At 45.6% G+C, this 25,693-nt stretch overlaps 1 protein-coding gene across 1 annotated transcript in view; it reads left to right on the top strand.

Annotated features, from left to right (window-relative positions):
• The window catches only part of Cpped1 (calcineurin like phosphoesterase domain containing 1), a 98,735-nt gene that overhangs the window by 60,728 nt on the left and 12,314 nt on the right, over window positions 1–25,693 (top strand). Inside the window, exon 3 of the mRNA XM_015491070.2 lies at window positions 7,719–8,141. Coding sequence (XP_015346556.1) covers window positions 7,719–8,141 — 423 coding nt within the window. The remainder of the gene's footprint in view (window positions 1–7,718; window positions 8,142–25,693) is intronic.

Raw genomic sequence — 25,693 nt, 5'->3', positions numbered from 1 at the left:
ACACTTAATCCAATTCAGGTTTTACCTTCTCAGCAAACACTGCAGTGAATAGTTCTGTTTAACATCCTTTTTTTTTTTTTTTTTTGAATGTTCATTTTTTTAATTGATTTAAAAAAAAAAAATAAATGACAGCCGAATGCATTACAATTCTTATTACACATGTACAGCACAATTTTTCATATCTCTGGGGTTTTTTCTTTCTTTAATTTTTAAAATTTTTTATTTGTTTTAATTAGTTACACATGACAATACAATGACCTTGACATATCATACATTTGAATCAGATGGGATATAATATCTCATTTTTCTGAGTATACAGGTTGCAGAATCACATTGGTCATGCATTCACATATATACATGCAGTAATAATAATGTTTGTTTCATTCTCTATCCTTCCTATCTCCCCAACCCCTCCCCTCCCCTCCCATCACTTCTCTCTACCTAATCTAGGGTAATGCTATTCTTTTTTTTTCTCTCACATCTTCATACATGTATTTTGTATAACAATGAGGGTCTCCTTCCACCATCCATACAATTCCCTTTCTCCTTCCCTTTCCCTCCCACCCCTCTTCCCTATGTAGAGGTAATCTTCTTCCCATGCTCTTCCTCTCTTCCCCATTTTGAGTCACCCCACCTTATATCAGAGAAGACATTCGGCATTTGTTTTTTGGGGATTGGCTAACTTTACTTAGCACAATCTGCTCTAATGCTAACTGTTTCCCTGCAAATGCCATGATCATCTTATTTTTTAGTGCTGAGTAATATTTCATTGTGTATATATGCCACATATAAAGTATGTTGACACCAATTCGTGTCTTCATACATGTACTTTGGAAATGATGTCTATCACATTCCACCATCCTTGCTAATCCCCTGCCTCTTCCCTTTCCCTCCCACCCCTCTGCCCTATCTAGAATTCATCTGTTCCTCCCATGCCCCCCCCCTCCCTACCCCACTGTGAGTCAGCCTTTTTATATCAGAGAAAACATTCGGCATTTATTTTTTGGGGATTGGCTAACTTCACTTAGCATTATCTTCTCCAATGCCATCCATTTACCTGCAAATGCCATGATTTTGTTCTCTTTTATTACTGAGTAAACATTCCTATGTATGTTTTTTTTCGGGTGAAGACTTATCAATAGGAATGCTGAGTCACTGGATATAATGAGATTATTGAAGTCTGAATCAATATTTCCTGATTGCCCCCTAAAAGTTGTGGTGATGATCTAAAAACCATGTGGTTGATGCCCTGACTATTCTATTTTCAACCTACACATGAGGAAGGGACCCCACGGGTTCCCTTTCCAGAGACTTCTTGGGCTGGCACTGGAATTTCTTGTCTTTGGCACGAGTCTTAGCCCTGTTCCATCCATTTCTCCACTGTCTACAGGACAGTACGGCCTTCCAAGTACCACAGCAGGCAGACTGCCAGATAAATGTGCACTGATGTCACTCACCCTGTGCTAGGATATCAGCACACCTAGTGTGCCTTTTTTTCCTGCATGGCTCAGGGGCGCAGCACCAGGGTCCAAGTACCCAGAGAGTAAGAGAGGTACAAGGGAGATCTCAGATAACCAAAGACCTGCTTCCCTCCTGTTCTTCATCTCCTAGGAAGGGAAAGGACGGGGAGCTACATCTAAGCACCTAAACACATGATCTCATTTGTCTTAACAGCATTTCCATAATTGAGGTGACAAGATTTCCACTTTAGGGACAAGAGAACTGAAGCTCTGAGGATAGTGCCCAGAGGACTCTCCCCCCAAAAAGGCCACTGATGGTCCTTGAATTCAGAGGGCCCCCTTCTTACCCTGAAATGGCAACCCCAAGAGCACCACCAGGGGTCCTGCAGCACCTGCAGACTGATGGTGGGTGTGGCTTCACTCTGCCCCACCCTCCCCGACATTCCTGCCTGCAGCTGCTCTCAACATCCCAGCTTGGAGGGGTTGAAGGTGCATCATTTTGGTTTTGTTTTGGCAGTTCTTTTGTCTCTTACAGTGATAAAATAAACATAAGAGCTATCATTTGACTAGTTTAAAGTATGCAGTTCAATGGTATTAAGTATATTCATTTTTCTGTGCAAACCCTCACCCCATCCATCTCCATAACACTTTCTATCTTGTAAAACGGGAACTGTACCCATTAAACACCAACTCCTCATCCTCCCCCCATTGAAGCTGGTGACAGCCAACATCAGCTCTCTGAATTTAACCACTCTGGGCCTCATATAAAAGTAGAATCACACAATATTTGTCTTTTGTGACTGGCTTATTTAACTTATTTAACTTGTTAAAATTCAGTCAATGAATGATGTGGAATGTGATAGACATCATTATCCAAAGTACATGTTGTAGCATATGTCAGAATTCCCTTCCTATGTGTGTGCGCGTTTGCATGCACATGTGCTCACATGCACACTGCAGTCTGTCAGTGGATGCTTGGGTTACTCACATGTTCAGCTATTGTGAATAATGCTGTCATGAACATAGGTGTGCAAATATCTCTTCAGACCCTGTTCAGTTCTTTCAGGCACTTAACTAGAAGGAGGATGTGCAGGTCATCTGGTAATTCGATTTTTGGTGTAGTGAGGAACTGTCATCATGTCCCTCAGCAGCTGTGCCATTTGACATCAGCAGTGCCCAATGTTTCCATTTCTCCATGTTGTCACCAACACCTGCTGTTTTCTGCCTCCATCCTTATGAGTGGGAGGTGGTCCCATTGTGGTTTTGATGTGTTTTCCTGATGTCTGGTGGTGTTGAGCCTCTCTCAGTGTGCTTTCTGGCCATATGTTTATCTTCTTTGGAGAAGTATCTCTGCAGGTCCTCTGCCCTCTTCTAGATACACTTCAGTCCTTCATCGCTAAGATATAGAAATGGACTTATTTTTGTATATTGACCTTGTATCCAAGCTAATTTTACTAGTGCTAGGAACCTGTTTGTTTTTGGAGATTCTCCAGATTTTCTATGGAGACAGTCATGTCCTCAGAGTAGCTAGACTTATTTCTTCCTTCTCAATTTCTCTGCCTTTTCTCATTGTTGCACTGGCTAGGACTTGCCAGAGTGCTGGGCCAGCCTGCTCGCCTCTTTCCTTGTCTGGGCAGGGAGGGGAGCCGTGGACTTAACACCATCAAGTGTGCCGTTTGTTGGTCCTGAGTTTCTTACAGTCCTTCCTTTGGGTATTTGTTTTTCCTGCCATGGTAAGAGATTTTATTAGATGGTGTAAATTAGGGCTATTAGGAACACAACCAAAATAATAATCTGTGCTTTAATGGCTATCCACAGCAATAAATGATACATTTCTTGATACCATATCTTGTTAAAATTCAGTCAATGAATGATGTGAATATTTTGCAATTATTATAATATTTTTGCTTCCTGTTTTTTTTTAATATCCATTTTTTAGTTGTAGTTGGACCACAATACCTTTACTTTATTTATTTTTATGTGGTGCTGACGATCGACCCAGGGCCTCGCACGTGCTAGGTGAGGGCTCTACCGCTGAGCCACAACCCCAGCCACTGCTTCCTGGTTCTATTTTATCTCATCACACTTTGAAAAAGAAAAGTTTTAAGGTTTTGAACACCTTGTGGCTTGCCCCTGTCAGCCCACCCAGGCTTCTGCTCAACCAGGGGCAGGAGGGGGTTGACATCGGGGTCCCTGTTCTCTAGCCACCCCCTAGACAAGGGCCTCTCATCCACCTTAAAGACCTTCCCAGGAAAATCCTTTTCTTCCCCTCCTGGAAGTCCTTTCTTGTAACCTTGCCCATCCTTTCTTTGTGTGTCTCCTTTCTGGGAAGCTCAGGGCCTGCTGGGAACAGGTCCTGGGCCAGGTTCCCATCTTCCCATTCGTGATGCTGGTGAGGTTTGGCTTAGACTCCTCACGTGTGCAAGACTGTGACTGTTTTCAGGAAGCTGTACTAAGATACACTGGGAGCTGTGTTAATAATGCTAAGGTGGTGTTAATAGTTCTGACCCTAAAGAGATTCTGATATACACAAATAAAAGCTTGTTAAACACGGTGTATTTTCATTAAAGTTGGCTTTTTGTAATCCAAAATTCACTTCTTTACTTCTAAATTCCTAATTAAAAATTATCTCTATCCCTGGGAAATGCTTTCATTCCTTCAGAATGATTCATTCATTGTTATGCACACTCAGTGATAAAAGGAAGGAGTCCTATCTGGTGGGGGAGGGGAGGGAGGTACCTGGTGTTTTTTCACAGCCTTATTTAGAGCCAACTCTGAACACATTATCTGGGTCTACCCTATGGCTGTTCCAGGGCTTGGAAATTGTCATCTTCATTTCACTCATGATTGGACATAGACTGAGACCTTCCCCAAAGCCACTCAACTCAGAATTCTGGGACATAAGCCAGAGACCAAGCCCGGGTCTCATGGGCTCCACTGCCAGCACTTTTACATGGGAAACATGCAAAGTGCTGGCAAAGCTGTGGAGGAAAGGGGCGAGGAGACACAGTGGGCTCCATGTTTTCGATGGGTTGGAGTGTTGTGGTTTCTCCCAGAGCAGCAGTCTCCTGGATGTGAAGCAAGCATCCCATTCATGTAATTTCCAGCTCTCACTGTAGAGTGCGTCGCAGGCAAGGCTCCTCCCTGAGTGTTGAGTTGGCCTTTCTTTCCTGCTTATGGTCATTAACTCACATGCAAACCCAGATGCCCTTGAAAGAAAGGAATGGGAGAATCTTTGCACCCTGGAATATCATGGAGTCCTGTGAATTAAGTTGACTGAGAAAAGTCACCTTTGCTTGTTACCAGGATTCCATAATGGGCAATGCCCTGAGCCAGACTGCAGGTTCAAACCCAGCGAACCTAGCTTCTGCACCTGCATCAAGCAAAGTCTTAGAACAGGACCTGGTCCACATAATCACTAGGGGGATCAGCTGCCATTGAGCATCACAGAACCCCCTGGTCAGACTGGAAGCTAGGGGTGCTTTGGGGTGTTTTTTTTTTAAAAAAAAAAAAAAAACCCAATAAGGAAAGGAGAGATGATTTTACTTGAATTTATGGAGTGCCCTTTAGGTGGGTCAGCACAGGAAGGAATTGCCCAGTGGTGTCTCAGGGGATCACCTGAGTGAACACAGATGTTCACTCAGTCCAGTTTCAGCTAAGAAGCCACATCGTTCATGGCACAGCAGACCCCAGGGGAGTCTGGACCAGCTTAAGGCAGAAGCTGACCACAGGCAGAGCCCCAGCACCACTGCCAGAGAGGTCTCCTGGTCTCCCATGCCAGGCCGGACCTGCTTCTCCCAGGCTGAGAAGATTGGTCTGCAGGCTTCTGCAGTGTGGGTCTGCTGGCCTTTCCCAAGCAAATTCTACTAGTTCCTAGATAGTTCCTAGAGATCCGTGGCTTACCTCCTCTGAGTCTTTAGGATCTGGGGCAAGAAACACCTCTAAAAAAAAAAAAAGAGCCCTGATATTTTCTCTCATTTCTACTCCTCCCCCCTGCCCCTCCCTCCCTCTCTCCATCTTGCCCTCTCTTTTTCTCCACAAGCTTGGGAAAGGGAAAGAGGGAAGAAAAAGATAAAAGGTCTCCATACCCCCCACTCCACTTCCCATAATTATCCAGAGTTAGATCCTTTGTCTCTTTCAAGGTGTTTTTATCCAAAGTACATAAATATCTGTGAGCCTTAAAAAAATTCATGTGATTTTACTCTGCTTTGTTTCATGTTTTTAACTTAACATATATTAAGGATCTTTCTGTAGCATCAATATAGCTCTGCCTCTTTCTCTTTTCTTTATTTATGCATTTGATAAGGATTATGTATAAAAAACATTTTGGTGAGGTATTGAAACTCTGAGCTCTTCTTCATCTAATACTGTAACTAAAAGTAAATGAATGAAACTTGGCAAAATTACAGGGAGGAATGATCGATCCACAGTTGCAGTGGTGACTTAACCGAGTCTCTCAGAAGCTAATACACATCAACAGGCCAAAAGAAAGGAGGAATGACACGGGACGTTGGAACTGCACTGTTAAGGGGTTTCATGGAAACATGGGAGCTTGCTGCTCACCAGGTGGGGCAGGCATTCTTCACAAGTTCACCTGGGGTTTTCAGAGCACCTGGACAATGAACTCTCGCTAACGGCCATCTCCTTGTAGGTGCCATTTCCAAAATAGTTTTGTCCTTCTCCATTTCTTTCCTGATCTTACTGAACCCTATTTCTCATCTACTGCTGAGACTCGGTTCCTTTGTTTCTGCATTGTGGTCATAGCTGTGATTGCTTCGTGAGGACTTTTCCCCCCTTATATTTATTTTTAACTGAGATATAATGATTGTGCCTTTTTGTAGAGTACCTTGTGATATTTTAACCAAATTGGGGTAGTGAGCATATCTGTCACCACGAACATTCATGGGTTCTTTGTGGGGGAATGTTCATAAAACATTTGTACATTTATTTTGAAATGTACAACAATCCTCTCCCTCTGCCCCCACCTTTCTGTTTAGTCCACGTGCAGCGTTATTGGGTTTAATGTCATCTTGTCTTATGTAACCCTTTCTCTGGTGGGTTTTCCTCCCCTTACGGAAATGCTTTTTGTCACTTTTCTTATGCTGTCTGCCTGACAGCAGTCACAATCCTCAGGACTGATGTGGTCCTGAGGTGTGTCCTTGCCTGCTTCATCACTTTTCTCAATAATGCTTAACAACACTAAAGACAGATGGGTGTGATTTACCCCACTGGTTGTCTGACTCTGGGTTTGGGATGGGCCCTGTGCCTGCTGACTCCCAGCTCACCCACACTAAGTCAGTGCCTCCACTGCCTGTCCTCAGTGCACAGTTGTCGGATGAATTCACAGGGAGGCTCCAAAAAATAGATGTGCAATTGGATAAATTCTGAAATCCATTTATGAAAGCTTTAGTAGGTTATTATAGAAAGTAAGGAAATGAGCAGTCTGAAGGAGGAAGGTCCTGCCCGCCCACACATTTTTCACCTTTGTCAAAATAATCATTCCCGGGGCTGGGATGTGGCTCAAGCGGTAGCGCGCTCGTCTGGCATGCGTGCGGCCCGGGTTCGATCCTCAGCACCACATACAAACAAAGATGTTGTGTCCGCCAAATACTAAAAAATAAAAATATAAAAAAAAAAAAAAAATCATTCCCGGGTGCTGGGGGCAGAGAACGCCCTACAGTGAGGTGTGGAGCCCTGTGCCTCACACTGTGGTGGGGTACAAAATACCTCTTCCTGTGTCCAGGGAGTTTGGCACGATGTAGGTTCCCATCAATCTAGCCACTCGGTTTCAAAGGATTTTTCCCACGAGGGTGTGGCACAATCTGTAAGGCTACGTGGATGATAAGAAGACCTTACATAGCCACCGGTGCCGGACTGGTATTCAGGGTTGGGTCCACTGTCACAGGATACCCATGATGCTCCACTGATGTAGCAGAGAAGGTGGGACCATCTATATTCAGTGTGCATAGAAATGAAAGATAGAAATTTAGCTTCACTGATATTTAATGTTAGGATCAACTCCACAACACCACTCAGCAATGGGGGGCAAATGGCCAGGTGGACATTGAATTTCTGAGGTGTCCTGAGGAGGGACTGGGACTCCTAGCTCCCCTATTGATTTGCTTTTAGCAGGTGACTACTTTGCAGTTTCCATGTGCCTGGTGAGGTGAATCTGGACTTCGTCTCTGGCTTAGTTGTATGTTAGTAAAGACCTCAGTAGTCTCCAGCCAGCTCAGGATGTGGCCTTCACTCTTCCAGGGATGCCCTTCCAGAGGGAGCAGACCAAGGACCTTCAGCGAGTTCTGGGAGCCATTGACAGGGCGATCCCATTGGTCTTCGTCAGTGGCAACCATGACGTGGGCAATGTCCCCACGGCGGAGACTATCGAAGAGTTCTGCCAGACTTGGGGTGATGACTACTTCAGCTTCTGGGTCGGGGGTGTCCTGTTCCTGGTACTCAACTCCCAGCTCTTGTATGACGCCTCCAGCTGCCCTGCCCTGAAGCAGGCCCAGGATCTGTGGCTGGACCAGCAGCTGAGCCTCGCTGTGCAGCAGAAGTGCCAGCACGCCATCATCTTCCAGCACATCCCGCTGTTCTTACAGAGCATTGACGAGGACGATGACTACTTCAACCTCACCAGGTCTGTGCGGAAGGAGATGGCAGACAAGTTCACCAAAGCAGGTAGGCCCTAAGGGCTGGAGAGGGCCTGGCAGAGGGGAGAGGGGACAGGGCTGTGGATGAGCCTGGGTTCCCATCCAGGCTCTGCCACTTGCTGGCTGTGGCTGTGGTCAGGCTGCAGATTCTCCAGCCTCAGCGCGCTCCCCTATAAGGAGCAGCAGGCGTCGCCCTCCACAGGGCAGTTGCCAGTAGAAGAGCAGGCTGTGGAGCGTTCCGGAGGGTCCCTGGCCTGCCAAACAGCAGCACGTGGCAGCTTCTCACAGCTGGAGATGGGGCTCCTGGAGGCAGGGTCATGGGGAATGGTATGCCTCAGGAGGTGGAGGAGAGGGCCATCTTCCTTCATTTCTCTGGGAAGCAGAGACTACCTGGAGAACAGGTGGTCCTTAAGAGTCAGGCTCCCACAGTGTAACCCAGGAAGTCCTGAGATGAGGCTTTGGTGAGCAGGTCTAAGGGCCCATCAGTTTGCCCCAGACAAGGGGCATGGCATTCTCTTCCTGAGTCAGGGTAAAGAGAGGCGCATGGTATAGTCTACCCTGCTGTAGACTCCTAGTCCCTCACACGTATAGCATGCGTTTGCACACACAAAATGAAGACACCCCATTTTTTAAAGTTTTTATTTTTTAGTTGTAGTTGCACACATTTCTTTATTTATTTATGTGGTGCTGAGGATCGAACACCCCATTTTTGAAGGTGAGACCTCAGCTTCCAAAGGATGATTTACTTGGTGACTCTAGCCCTGGCCTAATTTCTCCTCCTGGGAGTCCCTCCAGGGCCTTCTCCAGAGGAAGAGCGTCAGCCAACTCCCCGAGTTACCCCAGGGCTTTGGCAGGGTTCCAGCTTTGACAACTGTTGTGAATCTCTCCTTGGCCCTAGTTCCTCCTTTCCAATCTTTCCAAGGCTTACTTGTATCAAATATTCTAAAATGTAAATATCTTCACTTGTTTGTTTCGAGAGAGGGAAAGGCATTGACCTGACCCAGGAGCAGGCATTCCTTAAAAAAATACCCTGCTACTCTTCATTTCATCTTTGAGTATTAAATGTTTGTACTTATGAAAGATACAAAGCCCTTCTGTGTTTTTGAGACATTTTACAAAAAGCTTCTATAATTGGAGACATTTTCCAACTGTTCCATGGAGATGAAGTTGGAAAGCGTCTATTAAAGACCTTTGAAATGTTACGCCATGCTTGAATTGGTGAAGAAAACTGTTCTGATGCCAAGGAGGCAGTGTCAGGACAGCATCAGCTCTGCCACAGTGACTGTTTTATAACAGAATAAAGCCAGGAAGCCATTTAATGCCACCAAGATGATTTCCTTTCACAGCAAGCGGTGATCAGTGCAGGCGCCACCCGACTGCTCGGTGTCCCTGTTCTTGACAGCCAGGTCTTGAGCGGCATGTGGTTCTGAGTTTCCCATCCTAGGGCAGAGTGTGTGCTGCCCACAGGCACCCCAATACTGAGTAGACCCTCAGTGCTAACAGAGAACCCCACTGGCCATCACCAAGAGCCCCAGAGAGGAATGAAATGTCCAGACCACAGTCTTCCGCCCCCTACCCCAGAGCTGGTGTGCGTCGCCAAGGTGAACGCCAGTCACCCCAGCTCACAGAGGCTAATAACCACAACTTCAGTGCTTGTGGGCTAACAAGGGCAAGATGGAGCCCTATCCCCAGCCACATAGCAGCCTCTCCTGTAGGGGGCTATGTTGGAAGCCACATCGTAATCAGGAGGTGGCTTGGTAGCACTAGATAGCAGAGGGGGTCCTTGGTCCACTCTTCCGAGGCATCAGGCCCTGGCATTTGGACGGTCTTGCATCCAGTAGGGACCATGAGGGGAGCTCTGACATTCCAAGTCCCTTTAATTCCCCCTCCTTCATCTCTCCAGCCGGGTCACTTCTTCAGGCCATCATGTTCATCTGGTCCCAGCGTCAGCTCTGAACCGGGCTCACTTTTCCACTCATGCATTCACCACTCAGCAGCCACAGGGGTGTACAGCTTCACAGCCTGACTCTCTGGGAACCCCTCACCCCAGCACATGGCCCAGCGCCTGTCCATGCCCTTCCCAGAGTCCCTGCCTCCTTCAGCCTCTTCCCTGCACTCGGCCAAGCTTACTCAGTCCCTTTGGTGTGACAGCCCCTACCCAGTTCTTCCTCAGCTATCTCAACCCCAGCACCTAATGCCTCCCTGGGCAGTCAGCGCTCCAGGCAGCCTTCTAGCTCAGATGTCCCTTCACCTCTGTGCTTGGGAGGCCAGCTCAGGCAGTCAGTCACAGCCACCTTCCACCAGTGCTTGCAGAGTGAGGAAGGCTCATGCTGGCTCACGTTCCTGCAGCTAGACTGACATGCTCACTTCTTGTGCAGCCCCGTCCTGGGCTCAGCAAGGCATAGGCAAGCCTGGGCCCCCACAGAGCTCTGGCCCAGCTTCCTGAGGTGTTTTCAGACTCTCAGTCCTGTCCCACGGCCTCCCTGGTCTTGGAGAAGCCTGTGTGCATCTCTCTACCAGCGTCCACCCTGGGGCCTTCAAGGGCCACTCAGACATCTATTCCCCCCCCAAGTGTTCCCCTCCCCATTTCTCCCCCAGGCACCGCCTTTGGGGATGAGAAGCTGCCTCGTCTTGGCCACTAAGCCTTAGAATCTTCCCCTGAACCTGCTGTACAGGAAAAGCCCGAAGTGGGTCCCCTTCCTGCCATCCCCTGCCTGTCTGAATGGCTGGCCAAGCCAGGCCCTTTGCTCAGTGACCTTTAGACACAGAACAAGACTGAGCACCCTGAGCGGAAAGATGCCATTTAGGTGCTGATGCAGGGGCCACAGGCTATGACCTGCTGGGCTGGGAGGCACAAGTGAGCGCGCCCTCGTGGGCACATGCACATCCAGGGCTCAGAATACAGACATCATCTGGGGAAACAGCAACAGAATTAGAACTTACTGTGGAAAGCCAAAGTTCAGCTGATGTTTTGTAAATTCATTAACTTAAAGACCATGATAGAATCGAGGTGGTGATAGCAGATGGTATTCAGTGTTGCCTTCAGTTGCCCACAGCACTATTATCCCCTAATACCATTTCAGTCTCATTTATCTCCTTGTGCTAAAATGCCAGTGCTCAAAAATATGTCAACCACTCATCAGACTATCAGGGTAGCTTTTAATTATGATAATTGTGTTGTTATAAAATATCCTTTTAAAGAACACATCCCTCCCCAAGCCATCATGGAGGCAGAACTCTGCTTCCTTCCAGCAAGTTTAATGAATAATTCTGAATCATTGTGTGGGATGAATAAATGATTTAATAATGAGCATCAACAATCATCTCCCATTGTTGCATTAATTTTTTTAAATGAGATAGCGTAAATGAAGAGGAAGGGATGTCACTGTACAATGGGCCACCATGTGTGTAGGAATGCACTCTGTGATTCAAAACCCAACAGTTTCCAAGCTCAGGTTTCCCTAGAAACAGATGCATCCTGTTTCTACTTTTGAAGCTCAATAAAAAAACCTTTTTTGTGTGATACAAAAACGTTGTCAATAACTGGTACAAATAAACAGATCTCAGGGTAGAGAGATACGCAGATGTGAAGTGGCACCTGTTATTTTCTGTCTTCTTTTGCTCTGCCTGAGGATAATCAATTTCATCACATCCAAGGGATGTAGAAATTGGTTTTCCCCTTAATTCACCTGATACCTAGTTGGAGTTGCAAAGACAGATAGGAGATAATGAAATCCTGGTGGAAACTGGATTCATCTCCATTCCTCATGTTCCTTGCTGTGGAAGGTTAATATGTAACCCAGTTAATGTGGATTGACATTTAAAAACTCAATCTTAAAAAACAAATGTCCATGAGCCAGAAAACAGATGTCCACAGGAATTCATAACTTACAATGGTGATTGTGATTTGATCATTAAACGGGGTGTCAGAAAGGCAGAGATGCATGACTCTGAGGTCCTCTCTAACTGCATTCTTCAACCTAGTTCTTATGATTCCCCTGATTTAGGCTGCATTTAATTTGGTGACTTGTAGTAACCAGCACCTGATAGTGTTATCAAACTCAATAATTTGTAATAAAAATTTTTTCCGATAAAAATAAAATGTCCAGCTCTTTAACTGACAGTGTTTCCCCTGATGTCTCAATACTTGTTCTTTTTTTCATTCTCAACATGGAGATTAGAACTGTGTATTAAAGAGTCCGGAGCAAATTTGGGAATTGGGGGTGGGGGGTGGGAGGGATCCCTGTAAGTTGATCTTTCCGACAAAAGTTAATGGGTAGCTTCACAGAATGAGAGTTTCATCTCTAGTATTTATGCTTTTAAAACAAAAATGAGAGAAAATGAGCTTGATAGAGAAAAATCCTAGCCCATGGTTATGGTTTTAGAATTTCAAAGTTTTAAAGAACATAAAGGTCAGGGTGTGCTTTATAGGAGGAATAAAACATCAACTCCTACTCTAATGTCTCACCAAGTCATATTGAAATTGTTTCTATCCTCTTGGCTCCTCTAGGCAGCAGGTCTCAGCTTTATTCACCTCTGTAAGCCCAGACCTGAGCCAAGACTTTCACACAATAGCACCCCCATAATAAAGAAATATTGGTTGAATAGGGAAGAATTAGGCTTGACTCAAATCTGCTTCAGCAAAACACACGTCATGTCCACATCCTCTATGGCTTAGGGTTTACCAGCTAACCCTCATACGGGAAACGCATCCCTAGGTACAGAGGTTCACATACTTTTCTTGAACAGGATCAGGCAGTAAATATCAGGCCCTGCAGTCTCTGTAGCAGCTACTCAATTCTGCATGTATAATGTGAAAGCAGCCAGAGACAACAGGATATGGCCACATTCCAACTTTATTTATAAAAACATGTGTAGGACCTGCATACTGTAGCACTACAACTCAGGCTTAGAGGAACGTTCCCATTGCAGTGTGGTGCTCTTGCTCCCCTTGAAAGCTTGTGCACACATATGCACACTGGGTATACTGTGTATATGTCTGATCCCAGTAGGCGTCTGGTGGCCACACTGTGGCAATGGCCTGGCTCACTAAAGGGTCTGCCCAACACAGGCGCCTCTGATCCTCAGTTGAGGGTGAGTCAGGTGAGGCACACATTGCCCTGGAGGCCCACGATGCAATTTAGGGGTGGAGATGGAATGGGAAGATCTGTGGGGCAAATAAAATACCTAATGCTTTGGTGTTCATTTTAACACATAAAGTTACAGACAGAGTATCTGAGTGGTATTCAGAGAAAGGAAAGCTTACAGAGTGGCACAGGTGATAGTGTGCAGCTGACAGGAGGAGAGAGGCCAGGTCACATAGCAGGGTTGTACACAGGCCTCAGCTTCCTAAGGACCTTCCTCCTTGTCCCAGATATGCGCCTTGGACCAGAGCATGGGACACGCTGCTGAATGTTTTGTCTTTCTCACTCATCCCAGACTCAAAGGGTTCGTGTGGGAATCAACGTGGCAAGTAAAGAAGTACCTGGCACCACACCCAGCTTGTAGCAAGCTCTTGGTGCAGGCATGTTTGTGGTTATATGACCCTGAACTTAGTTGAGGGTCATATACCGTGGGCAGATTGCCTTACCTGTTAGCTAGATTGGTCTTCTCACACCAAAGGTGCTGGCATCCTTCTTCCAGGGGGCTGACATGAGACTTCAGGTAGAGAGAGGCAGGTCTGCTTCCAGGACTGGCCAGGAGTTTGCTAACACAACACTGCAAACTGGAGAAGTAAGAATTATAAACTCCATGCACCATGCAGACTACAGGAATAGAAGCCAGAAGAAATTCCTCTTGGCTCTGGGATGTGCAGGAAAATGGACTGGGTTTTTGAGTCCAGGATTCCTCAGTGTAGATGTAGAACACATATACTTTTAGCCATATGAATAGGAGCTACTAATTTAAAAAAGTGGGAACCACTGTACTAGATGAAAAATTGTTAGGGAACTTATCTATAGAACTTGATTATATCTTTTTAAAACACACATCTCACCATTTAATGTGTTGGTCAGCAACCTTTGAATGCATAATTTCATAGGGTTTTTCAAAATATGATAAATAGTACCCTCATTTAAAGGGTGTTTTTTTTAAAAAAAGAAAAACACTCCTGATAGTTCCTATTTTAACCACCTTCGTAGTGAGAGCTCAACAATGGTTCCTTTTTAAGTATCCATAGAATCAAGGGTATATGGGGACATATCGACCAGAGGAATTTTGTGCTCTTTATTTTCTAGGGCTTGGCATGAATTCACTTTCCCAGGTTTGGTCTGTTCCCTGTTTTGATCCCTTCCCCAGAGAACATTATGCTCTCATCACTGGATGCCTGCGTCTGATTCACTATAAACCCAGATAAGAGACTAACTGCCGCAGCTACATCTGGTGTGAGTGATGGATTATGTTTCTCACTTTGGAGGTATCCTTAACAGTTGGGCTAATTAAAGTTAAAATCAAGTCCTGATGGTAAATATTTATAAATTAAGAATCTGGCATGTGCAAATGTGTGCTGCTGATTCCTGAAGTTAAGTCGGCGTTTATTCATACAGCAAAGAGCATGGACCCCACACTACACACTGAGCCAGAGGGATGGTTGCTAGAGATGTTGAGTATTTTTCATGTGTGTGTTGGTCATTTGTGTTTCTCCTTTGAAGAAGTTGATGTTGGGTTCTTTTGACACTTTTTGGTTGGGCTATTTAGTTTTTTTGGCATTAAGTTAAGATCTTGAGTTCCCCTGCCAGAGGAGTAGTTGGCCAAGATTATCTGCCACTACTCTTCACACTCTTAGTCATTTCCTTTACTGTGTAGAAGCTTTTTCACTTGATGGCATCTCCCTCATTGTTTCTGGGTTTAATTTTTTGGACTTTGGGGGTCTTGTTGAGGAAGTCAGTGCCTGCACCTATATGATGGAGTGTTGACTCTCTGTTTTCTTTTTGCAGTTGCAAGGTTTCTGGTCTAATTCCTAAGTCTGATCCATTTTGATTTGAGTTTTGTGCAGGATGAGAGAGAGAGAGAGAGATCTAACTTCATTCTTCTGCATGTGGATATCCAGTTTTCCTAGCACCATTTGTTAAAAGTCTGTCTTTTCTCCAACACATATTTTTGGCACCTTTGTCAAGTATAAGATGACTGTCTGTGTGGACTTATCTCTGTGTCTTCTGTTGCAGTGGTCTTCATGTCTGCTTTGATGCCAACACTGTGCTGTTTTTGCTACATGGCTCTGTAGTATAATTTGAGGTCGGGTATTGTGATGCCTCCTGCATCACTCTTCTTGTTCAGAATTCCTGGGTCTCTTATTCTTCCAAATGAATTTGAGGACTGTTTTTCCTAGTTCTGTAAAGACTGTCATTGGTATTTGGTTGGGTATTGAATTGAATCTGTAGATTACTTTTGATAGCATGGCCATTTTAAAAGACAAGGAAGATGAGGCCCAGGACGTCAGATCAGCTTCCTGGGCAGGGAAGTGGCAGCCTGTGCTCAGGGCCCAGCCTTAGCCATGGGCCACGTATAGTGATGCTGCTGTGGAGCTAACAAAAACATGTGGATGAGCGGAATGTGCCTGGACCAAGCACTGAACGCAAGCAGGAAGGACTAGCACACCTGTGCGGGGAAGGGTCCACCTGCCCTCCCACTGGGCCCCTGTTCACCCTCATTGTGCAGGGACCTGAGGAGAAGGAGTGCTCCAGCCAGTCAGGAAGGCTTGGCAGCTAAACGTCCAAAAGGGTCTGTGCTAAGGGAGGCTCCAAGGAGCCCGCTCAGGGCTGGATTACTCCTTGGCCTCCAGAGTAAGCCTCTCGGGTCATCCTTTCAGAAACCTTCGCATGTGAGTTGTGCCTTCTGCAACCAAAAGGCTGTTTGTGATCTTTCCTAAGACCAAGGTCTGTGCAGCCTCTGCATTCTGGTCAGCTCCCTGGGATACAAGGCCAGGGGGCACATTAGCAGAGGATTGTGGCCCCAGAAAAAAACTCAATTGACAGGGTGGGGACTGTGGCTCCAGAAAGTGGTGATTAAAGGAATCATAACATTAAAGGAATGATTAAAGGAATCTTGAGGAAAGAGAAAAATTACGACAGCCAGTTTATTATTCCAGCTCGTGTCTGTAAAGTGTTGGCACTTAACTGTGGTGTGCACCAACTCTGACTGAACAGAGAAGTGTTGCCTGTTCCCTGCCTGAATTGCCAGGGAAGAAGTCTTGGACAGCGGTCTGTGCTTGACACTGGAAACAGCAGCATTATGACTATCTGCAGATTCCATTAAGGGTCTCTTCAGGAATCCGAGTTTGTGTTTACTATGCCAGCACCTTATTCACCAATGACCCCACACACATACTCACACACCATGCCACGTTCACGGGCTTCATCTTTAGCATAGTTCGTGGTTTCACATGCAGAGGCCACCTCTGGTTGCACAGGTGGGAGGGTTTCAGGTGGCCTGGTTTCTGAGCAACCTTTCATCCACATTTTCTTGTTATTGAGAACTACCTTCTTCTCATATAGCCAGCACCATTTCATACGAGCATTGTGAAAGACAAGATGATGGCATACAAACATTCTCTCATGTCATTAAAAAACATTCCCCAAACTACTGCTATGACATGCCATGTTCCTTTAACTCTTTGGCCATTATTGGACAGTTAGGCCATTTCCACCTGTTTTTGTGTGTGTGTGTGTGTGTGTGTGTGTGTGATAAATGCTATTGCCACAAACTTCACTTTGTGCCTACATCTGTTTGCATAGTTTTTATGGAACTAGGGCCTGAAGTTGGCTTGGTAAGGCTGCACGAGACTGAGTATCATATCTTTTCTTTTCTTTTTTTGGTGGTGCTGGGGATTGAACCCAGGGCCTTGTGCATGTGAGGCAAGCACTCTACCAACTGAGCTTTATCCCCAGATCTAGAGTCATATCTTGTTGGCTAGATCCGGCATCCCTTGGGAGCTCTCTACGTGGATCAGGTACATTGCTTACTGTCAAATTGACCTCTTGGTGTTTTCAGATTCATTGTACCTGTTTTCTGTGTTTGGAAATTAAGGGCCTAACCCCCAGGGTCCTGGAGCTTGGGGACAGTCAGTAGGGGACAGACAGAATCCTGGATTAGGACTTCCTGATGTCTTAGAGCCTTTTTTGATTTTCAAGCTTCTTTCCCCATAAACCATGGTGGGGACAGGAATGCTCTTTGCTTGCTCCCTGTGTGATAGGCACGTGGCTCCTCATAGTATAAGCCTTGCCTGGTATCTGTGGCCTTGGTGACTCCCAGGACAGTGTCATTTCATGCTTCCTTCCTTCTTTTCTTCCTTTACTTTATAATTCACAGCAGCCTCAACCTCATGGCTCTGTCTTCACAAAACTACCTTGACATCTGCTTTGGGGGCACCTAAAATTCAGTCAACCCAGCAGATTTCTGGTTGGCCTCCTCTGGGCCAAGGCCACTGATCTATCTATGGAACAACTGTTTTCAGCAGAAAGCAAGCCTTGTTGATGGGGTTGATCCACCTGCATGCTGGAGCACCGTGGTGGTGGGCACTTGCCTCCCATCTCCTGGTCAGGACCACAGAGTCACCCTTCTCAGCCTTGCAAGGCTGCTGAACCTCTTGCCCAAGTTCTGGCTTAGCCTTAAATGTGAAGGGACTTTGGCTGTAATCTCAGCATTGCTTTTTTTTTAAACAGTAAGAGTAGATCTTAACACACATTATCTTTGGGTCATGGGACTATGAATGTTATGTTATTTTTTTATACTCATTTGTATCTTTTAAGCTTTTTATAAGATGAAAAGAGTAATAAGAGGGATCCCTATAATGAAGTCTGGGTCAAGGATGAGCAAACTGCTTCTGTAAAAAGCAGGATTATGAAAATCTTAGTGAAAATTGTGGGTATTACATAGGTGCTTACCCAGACCTAAATGTGGCCTTGTAGAGTCTGGCATGGTGGTACACACCTATAATATCAGCAGCCAGGGAGGCTGTTATAAGAGGATTGCAAGTTCAAGTCCAGCCTCAGCAACTTAGTGAGACCCTGTCTCAAAATAAAAAATAAAATGGGCTGGGGACGTAGCTCATTGGAAAGCACCCCTGGGTTCAATTCTCAGTACAAAAAGAGGAGGGGGAAAGTAGCTATAGAAATGAAAGGGGTGTTCTTAACTCAGGCCACAGAAGAAAAAAGTGGCAGCAGCTCAGCAACCTCTGGCCCTGTACTCAAGAGCAATCGCCATTGACACTCTGGATAATATTAAGAGCCATTGATTCTTCTAGAAATTATTATTCACGTAGCATCTTCTATGTGTAGTCTTTTTCAGCCACAGAGAAAGGCTGCAGTGTAAGTCAAAGTGAGGAAAGATTTTCTTTGTTTTCCATTGACACATTTAGGGGTGTTTTGATAACGCACACTCTGCTTCATGCATGTTGTCTGTTTCTCACTTCCAAATTGCTTCCCAGTTGTCATAGGTGTGGTTTGAGGTCACATCTTTGTTTCCTTCATTCACTGATGGAAAATGACCACATACCGCCTTTGGGTCCGTATCTGGTCCTGTTGAACATCCACAAGGTGCTTCAGAAGGCAGAAATAACTTTAAGGTCATGGACAAAGCAGTACTTCCAGAGCCTTACTGATTCCCACCCCAGCAAGGAAACTTCTAGACCTCTTGGACAATAGGTAAATTGTTGGTGTGTAAGAGCTTCCAAAGACCAGTTTATATAGTGTTCACAACTGCATGGTCGGTCACCCTAAAAGGAGAGTCACTCTTGTAATAAGCAAAAGGTCACATTGGTGCCTTTGCGCTCCACAAAATAGGACACTACAAGTTGTCCTGTTTGAGAATGAGGAGACCTGTCACATAAACAGAAGGCCAAGGTAATTGGTAGCACCCAGAACTACACCAGCTCCTGATCTGCCTCCTGGCATGGTTCTCTGCCAAGGCCAGACCTTTTCCAGTGGCTGCCATGGCTCTGGTCATCACACAAGGAATGACAACAGAGGCAGAAGAGGGGGGGTTAAAGCGAATCAAAATCATTCCCAGAGTGGCCCTTTCCTCTTCTTCCTGCTTGGAGCCTAGATGCAATGCTGGAAGTCCTATGGCGGTTTTGCATTCCTGAGAATAAAAGCTGAAGTCCAAGGATGCAAAGCAAAAATGTAGAAGGAGCTGGATCCGTGATGGATTCCTGGACCAGCACCCTTCCTGGAATGCTCACCTCCTTTCTTTTTATGGCATACATAAATCAACCTTGCTTGGTTAATCCGTCATAGCTACTGTGAGCTGAATGTCATCCGGGCACATCTGAAGACAGAAGATGACAGGCTGGAAGGCACAGGGCAGGAAACCAGGCCCCACAAAGACTGCAGAGGACAAAAGGATAGAGGGACAATGGGATAGACAGGATAGACAGACAAACCAACCCCAGCACAAATGGATTAGGAGAAGGGAGAGAGTCTAGGCTAGCCCTTGTCCCTAGTTGAGTCACTGTGCGTGATGGTCAGTTCAACCCACAGGAGGAGGGGCAAGCGCTGAGGAAGACATAAGCTCAGTTGGCAGTACTCAAAGGGATGTCAGAAGAGAGGTGCTCGACGCCACAGAGTTGAGTCTGGGAGGTGATGTAGTCATCAGTAGGTGTCTGAGGTGACAGCAGTGAGAGGGAAGGTGAGAAAAGAAGCACGTGGACAGAGCAGTGGGGGGCCTGCATGTAAAGGACTCATGGAGGAAGACGGCCCGCCCATCAAGGCTGGGCTGGAATGGAGAGGGGCCCAGGGGCCCAAGGTAGGGAAGAGCCAGCTCACCTGGCTGCTGTGTTAAAGGTTCACTACCTGGTGAGAATGTCTCTTTGCCCAGTTTTAAAACAGAAATGTACTGACCAAGGTGCTCACATTTGAGTGGCTGCAGCAGTGCCTTCTTGGACTCTCTGGCTCCAGGCAGAGGCAGGCACCTTCTGCCCAGCAGATTTCATCTTTAACATTCTGCAAAACAGTTCCCTTCTGCGGCTCGCCACCACCTCTGTCTACCTCCCTCGAGTATTTTTGGCTGGATTTCCAATTTGATACATGAGCATTCCATCAGTCAAAACAATCTTTTTAATGAGCCTCTTGTCCTGACAGCTGTGTTTAAGATAGGGCATGGGAAGCGGGTAATGGAAATCTGGAAAATTGTCCATTTTGGATTGAACCTTAATGTGTGCCCGCGCTCCTTCTCACACACAAGCCTGCCATCTTCTTTTAAAAATAAAGAGGAAATTATGAATAGCAAGAAAGATGTAATTTGTGCAAATGAAAAAAAAAAGATCTTCTGATCAGATACTCAGAGAAAGATGAGAGGGAAGTATAATTATTGGGTGCCGCCTGAGTACATACCACACAGCTTCCTGCCGGGTGACCCTGGCCATATCACTGATTCTCGCTTGATCTTCTCACAGCCCTGGAGTGGTTGACACTCACTCTGTCTTCCAGATGAGAACACTGAGGCTCAGAGATGTGTAGGTACACTTGATGCCCACACAGATTGGCAGCAGCAGAGCCAAGCATCAAGCCTGTGTCCGTTACCACCTGGCTGCCCTTGCTATTCTGGCAATCAAATATTAATATTAATAAAATACAGCCTCCTTGCATATTCCACACACAGGTTTTGAATGCCCAACTCATCAGGAAGGGAGAAAATAAATTAAAAAGCTGAGCATAGCCACCCATGGAGAAAAGGAATAAGGGGCATTGGGGCCACAGGCTGAGGACTGTGATTAATACTGGAGACCAGGCAGGAAAAAAATTCGAGGCTGTGATCACTCCCAGGTCATGGATACAATGGACAGCCAGGAATCTCTGGTCCCTGAGAATAGTTACTGTTTACCCTGGAGCATGGGAGCATGGCTCTGAAGAGCATCATAAGCAGGCTGTGGCTGCAGTGGTGTGGCAGTTATAGACAAGAACAGGGCCCCTCTTGGCTACCCCAGGGTTGGTGTGATGGTTCTGACCATGAACTCTTCCATTCATTCTTTTCTGGGAACTTCTGCCCCAGAACCAGTTCATTCCAGTTAAGCTGCAATGCTCCAGACTGGCTATTATCTAGGCCACTCCTCTGCCACCAAGAATTGTATGTCATCCCCTTCTCCTGCCTTCTAGTTTCAATTAAAATATGGCTTTTGTCATGTAATATTTAGATTAGGTAAAACAAGTGTGATTTATGTGACTTTTTTTGTAGGTTAGAAAAATCCTTAAAATGAAACAAAAGATTCTCTTTGGGTTGTACAGGATGAGCTGGCCTTGAGTGAAGGTCCTGGCAACAACTGGATCATTGCTTCCTAGTGAAGCAAAACAGGTGGCGGGAGAGAGGGAGATGAGACCCAAGAGGAAACTGCAAATCTAGACAAGCCAGATGTTTCACATATATGGGCCAGACATCTGGTCAGATGCCTGAGGTGACCAGATGTTTGGGTGTAAGTGGAGCACCCACCAGAGGGGAGGCATGACCCAGGCTTCCAGCAGGGCCAACCCAACAGCACCCAAGTGCTGTCATGGTGAAGACTTCAGTGGTTCAGCTTCTGAAGTAGATGGTGCCCCCCAGCCCCCCGCAGGTCACACATCAGCAGAGCAGTCAGCTGGGCATCCCCCAACACCTAGAGAGTCTAATGCTGAAGAGAGCAACTGAGACCTCCCTGGGACCCCGCTGCAGGGGCTGCAGACCTCAGCACACCTAGGGACAGGAGCAGTCTCTGTCCAGGGTCCTGAAGCTTACCAGGGAGCAGCACTGAGTGGGTCGCCTATGCCTGGCCAGTCCCTGGAGGGCTGAAAGGCCCTGAAACCACCTGTCCTCCCAGGTTAGGGCATTTATTATCAAAATACAGAAAGATATCCAACCATCTAGATTTTACCCAGCAGAAATAGTTTTCAGGATTTCAGAGTTCCTCCGACAAACTCCTGTGTGAGGAGTGAACGTGAGCCTGGTGTAGATCCTTGGTGGGGTACCATTGCAGGGGTGCATATGTGTTTATCATCTAGAATATACATATTAACAGTGAATCTGTGAAGGACACCTGAACTCCCAAGTGGGAAGAGGGCTTTCCAGCAATTTCCTTCCCTCTCCCATTTTTTATTTGATATTCTATATTTTCACAATATTTCCTTGTATTTTTAGCAATCTTGTATTGTTTTTTTCTCTACTTTTTATTCAGAAATGTTTTTAAGTTTACAGAAGAGTTGCAAGAGTGTGGATAGTGAATAGAACAAATGTGTACCCTTCACCCACGTTTACTTGTTGTTAACACTTGACCCCAACTGCTTCAGCCCTTGTTTGTGACAGCTGCTGTCTACATGTTTATCCTTTTCTGATCTGTTTGAGGGTAAGCTGTGTGCATCATGTGTCTTCTTATTTCTCTTACAAAACATACCCCACAACATGAATATACTTTCTTTTACTTGGTTCATTTAACCATTTATCTCAGCAATCACTCCACTCTCAGTGTGTAGATTGTCCTTGTTCTTTTTCATGACTGCAGTGTGTTTACTCACACTGCTGTAGTTTATTCATCTGCTCTCTTAAGATATGCATTACTTTTTTTTTTTCAGAGCAGATACTGGGGATTGAAGCAAGAGGTGCTCTACCACTGAATACCAGCACTTTATTTTTTGAGAAGGGTCTTGCTAAGTTGCTCAAGCTGACCTTAAACTTTTGAGCCTCTTTCTTCAGCCTCCTGAATTTCTGGGGTTACAGGTGTGTCACCGCAATGCTAAACATGCATTAGTTTTGAAGGCAGCAAAGCAATAAAGGAAAGAGCAAGTAGCTCCAGCCACAGGTCTTTGTTATATTTAGTGGATGTGGCAGTGGAGAAATCAGGTGGCTAAGGAGCCCTCAGTCTTGTTACTTAGCTCCCATTCGGATCTTTCTACATTTTATCATTAGAATAATGAAATATCATGAGGTCCAGCCAAAGTAACTGTTAGGTTGGGGTCCCTAGCAGGAAACCCAGAGACAGGGATTGGGGTTGGCTCTCGGGGACAGAGAGTGAGGAAATAAGACAGAGAAAAAGCACAGGAAGTTTGGTCTTAACCATCACATGAGTGCAGCCTGATCCACAGGGCTCTAGAACACTAATGAAACCATACAGGTGGTCCCACCATAGGGCAAGGACTGACCCCAGCCCCGCCCCATGCACAATAATACATTTTAGAAATGTTGGAAGAATTTTAAATAATATAGACTGGCCCATAGCACATCTTCAGTAAATGATAGCTATTATTGTTGCTATTCCTTTTTGATGGTTTATTTGGGTACCAGATTCAGTTTATCTGTCTAAAATTTACAATTCAGTGGTTTTTAATCTATTTACAGAGCTGTACATTAACACCAGGATCTATTTTACAGTATTTCCATTACTTCATAAAGCAATCCTATACTCTTTGGTAGTCACTCTCCAGTTTCCTCCCAAACTTCTCTCTCTGGCTCTAGAAATGTGTCTCTATGGTTTGCCTGTTCTCGACATTTCCTATGAGTGGAGTCATTCATTATACTGTTTGAGGACTGGCCTTTTTGCCTGTCATTTAATCATTGGTGTGGCCTCCCCATCCCCTTCAGTAGGAGAGCGCATCTGAGAAAAAGGCAGCTGTGGGCCCATGGCAGCCAATCCTCCCAGCAGCAGGAGGGTGGCTACACCAGCCTCCACAGAGGGCCTGGCAGGGACGCCAACAGTGCCCACCTTAGTAAGCCACATGAAAGGGCTGTGTTAAGAGTAAGACAGAAAATTTATCCAGTGTCGTGTAAGAACAAAGGGTAACAGTTTCTCAGAAGTCTATAAAAAATTAAGAACTAATAAATGATTTAGCAAGGTATAAGATTAACAGGCGAAAATCAATTGTATTCTTATATGCTATCAGCAGACAGTTGTTACTAGAAATTGTGAAAACAGTTGAATCTTCAGTGGCACCAAAAGACATAAAATCTTAGGAAGAACAAATAATGTCAAAGCCCTCCACCCTAAAAACTACAAAACACTGATAAATAATGAAAGAAGGCCTAAGTAAATGGAAAGATAGACCATGCTCATGGATTGGAAGACAAGGTTCTTAGTAAGCATTTTCCCCAAGGTGATCAAAATTCCAGCCACTTCACTTATTGTCTGAGTTGACAAGCTGATCTAAGCAACCATAATAGCCAAAATAGTTGGATTGGATCAAAGTCCACCACCTCCCCCGCTTATTTTCTGGCAACAATAGGGATTGAACCACAAGCAATAGGCCTTGTGCACACCAAGCAGGTGCTTACCACTGAGCTAGACTCCAGCCCTTGAGTTATTTTTTTAAGCGGTAGGATTTTGACACTCTTTATTTAAAGTAGATAAAGAAGTCCGACCTTCAGGCAGTTGCTCTTATTTGTAGAATAAATGAACTGCCTTGTGTTTCTTTCAGTAGTATTCCTTGCATGGCAGATACACTCCTCATCTCACCCAGTTGGAATGGCATCCATAGTTTTATAAACTAAATTACAAGTCACTCTGTTGTTGTTTTTATTTTTGAGATGCAGAGAAGCTTCCATTTTTTTGAAGAATCTGGAAATTTGGGCTAAACTTTGATGGACCAAACATAAATTTTTAATGGCATACTTTTCTCCACTGCTACCATTGGCCCTCCTCTTGTTCTTGTAAAGCTTAAGTGGCTCACAGCCGTGTCCACAAGGTTGCATTTTTTCTACATGTTCACTCTGTAGAAGAGGGCAGAGTTTCATAGCTGAGACAGAGCCTGAAAAGAGGAATGACCCTCAAAAGAGGTCTCATGGAAATGTCTGTAAGGTCCCATTCAAGTGCACACACATGTGGAGCTGGGAGGTTTAGACCAGGGAAAGCTGGACCGGAAGTGCTGAGATGCTTGGTGCTCAGGGCAGGCAGGAGGACACACCTGCTCCAGCACTTTTTTAAAGTCATTTCCATTTCAGCCAGTCTTAGCTCTCTGCGGCCCTGGCCTCCCTTTTTCTGTGCCCCTGCCTCCCCTGTCCTTTAGCCCAGCTAGAATCCAAACTGGAATCCCATGTGCAGACTTTCACTCTCCTCCCCTTGAAAGTGCTCAGAGAGTCCGTCAGAGGATTGAAATGCTAGAGAGAGAATGTGGGGGCTTGGCTGTGACAGGCAGCAGGAGCCTCTGTTCATGTTTGGCTCCCCTGCTTCCGAAGCACACCTGACACTCCTGCTTCACTCGTGGTGTTCCCCAGGCCTGGTGTGTCTGTTTTACCTCCACTGGGCAGCCATTTCAGTTAAGAGCCCTGACTGGGGCCAGACCCTGGGTTCAGATCCTTGCCCTGCCTTTCACAGTCCCAGTTAAGCACCAAATGTCTCTCAATGTCCATTTTCTCATCTGTGAACCTGGGATAACAACCACACCCCTTCAGAGGGAAATTGTGGGGAACAAATGAGTTAGAAATATGTTAAATGTATAGAATGATGCTTGGCAGATAATGAACACCCCAATATTATTATTACTACCGCCACAGTCACGATCTCCTTCAGGTCAGTCAGAGAACTGGAAGAAGTGAGTGTACCTTTAGGTCAAAGCCTCCTCCTCCAGGGAGCCTTCTAACAGGCCTGCAGCACCATGGTCTTTGGCACTTTGCACCTTTAACATGATGGAC

Source organism: Marmota marmota, unplaced genomic scaffold, assembly GCF_001458135.2.
Source record: "Marmota marmota marmota unplaced genomic scaffold, marMar, whole genome shotgun sequence".
In the NCBI taxonomy this organism is placed as follows: domain Eukaryota; kingdom Metazoa; phylum Chordata; class Mammalia; order Rodentia; family Sciuridae; genus Marmota; species Marmota marmota.
Note: the sequence above shows the minus strand (reverse complement) of the source record. Positions and strands in the feature narration are given on the sequence as shown.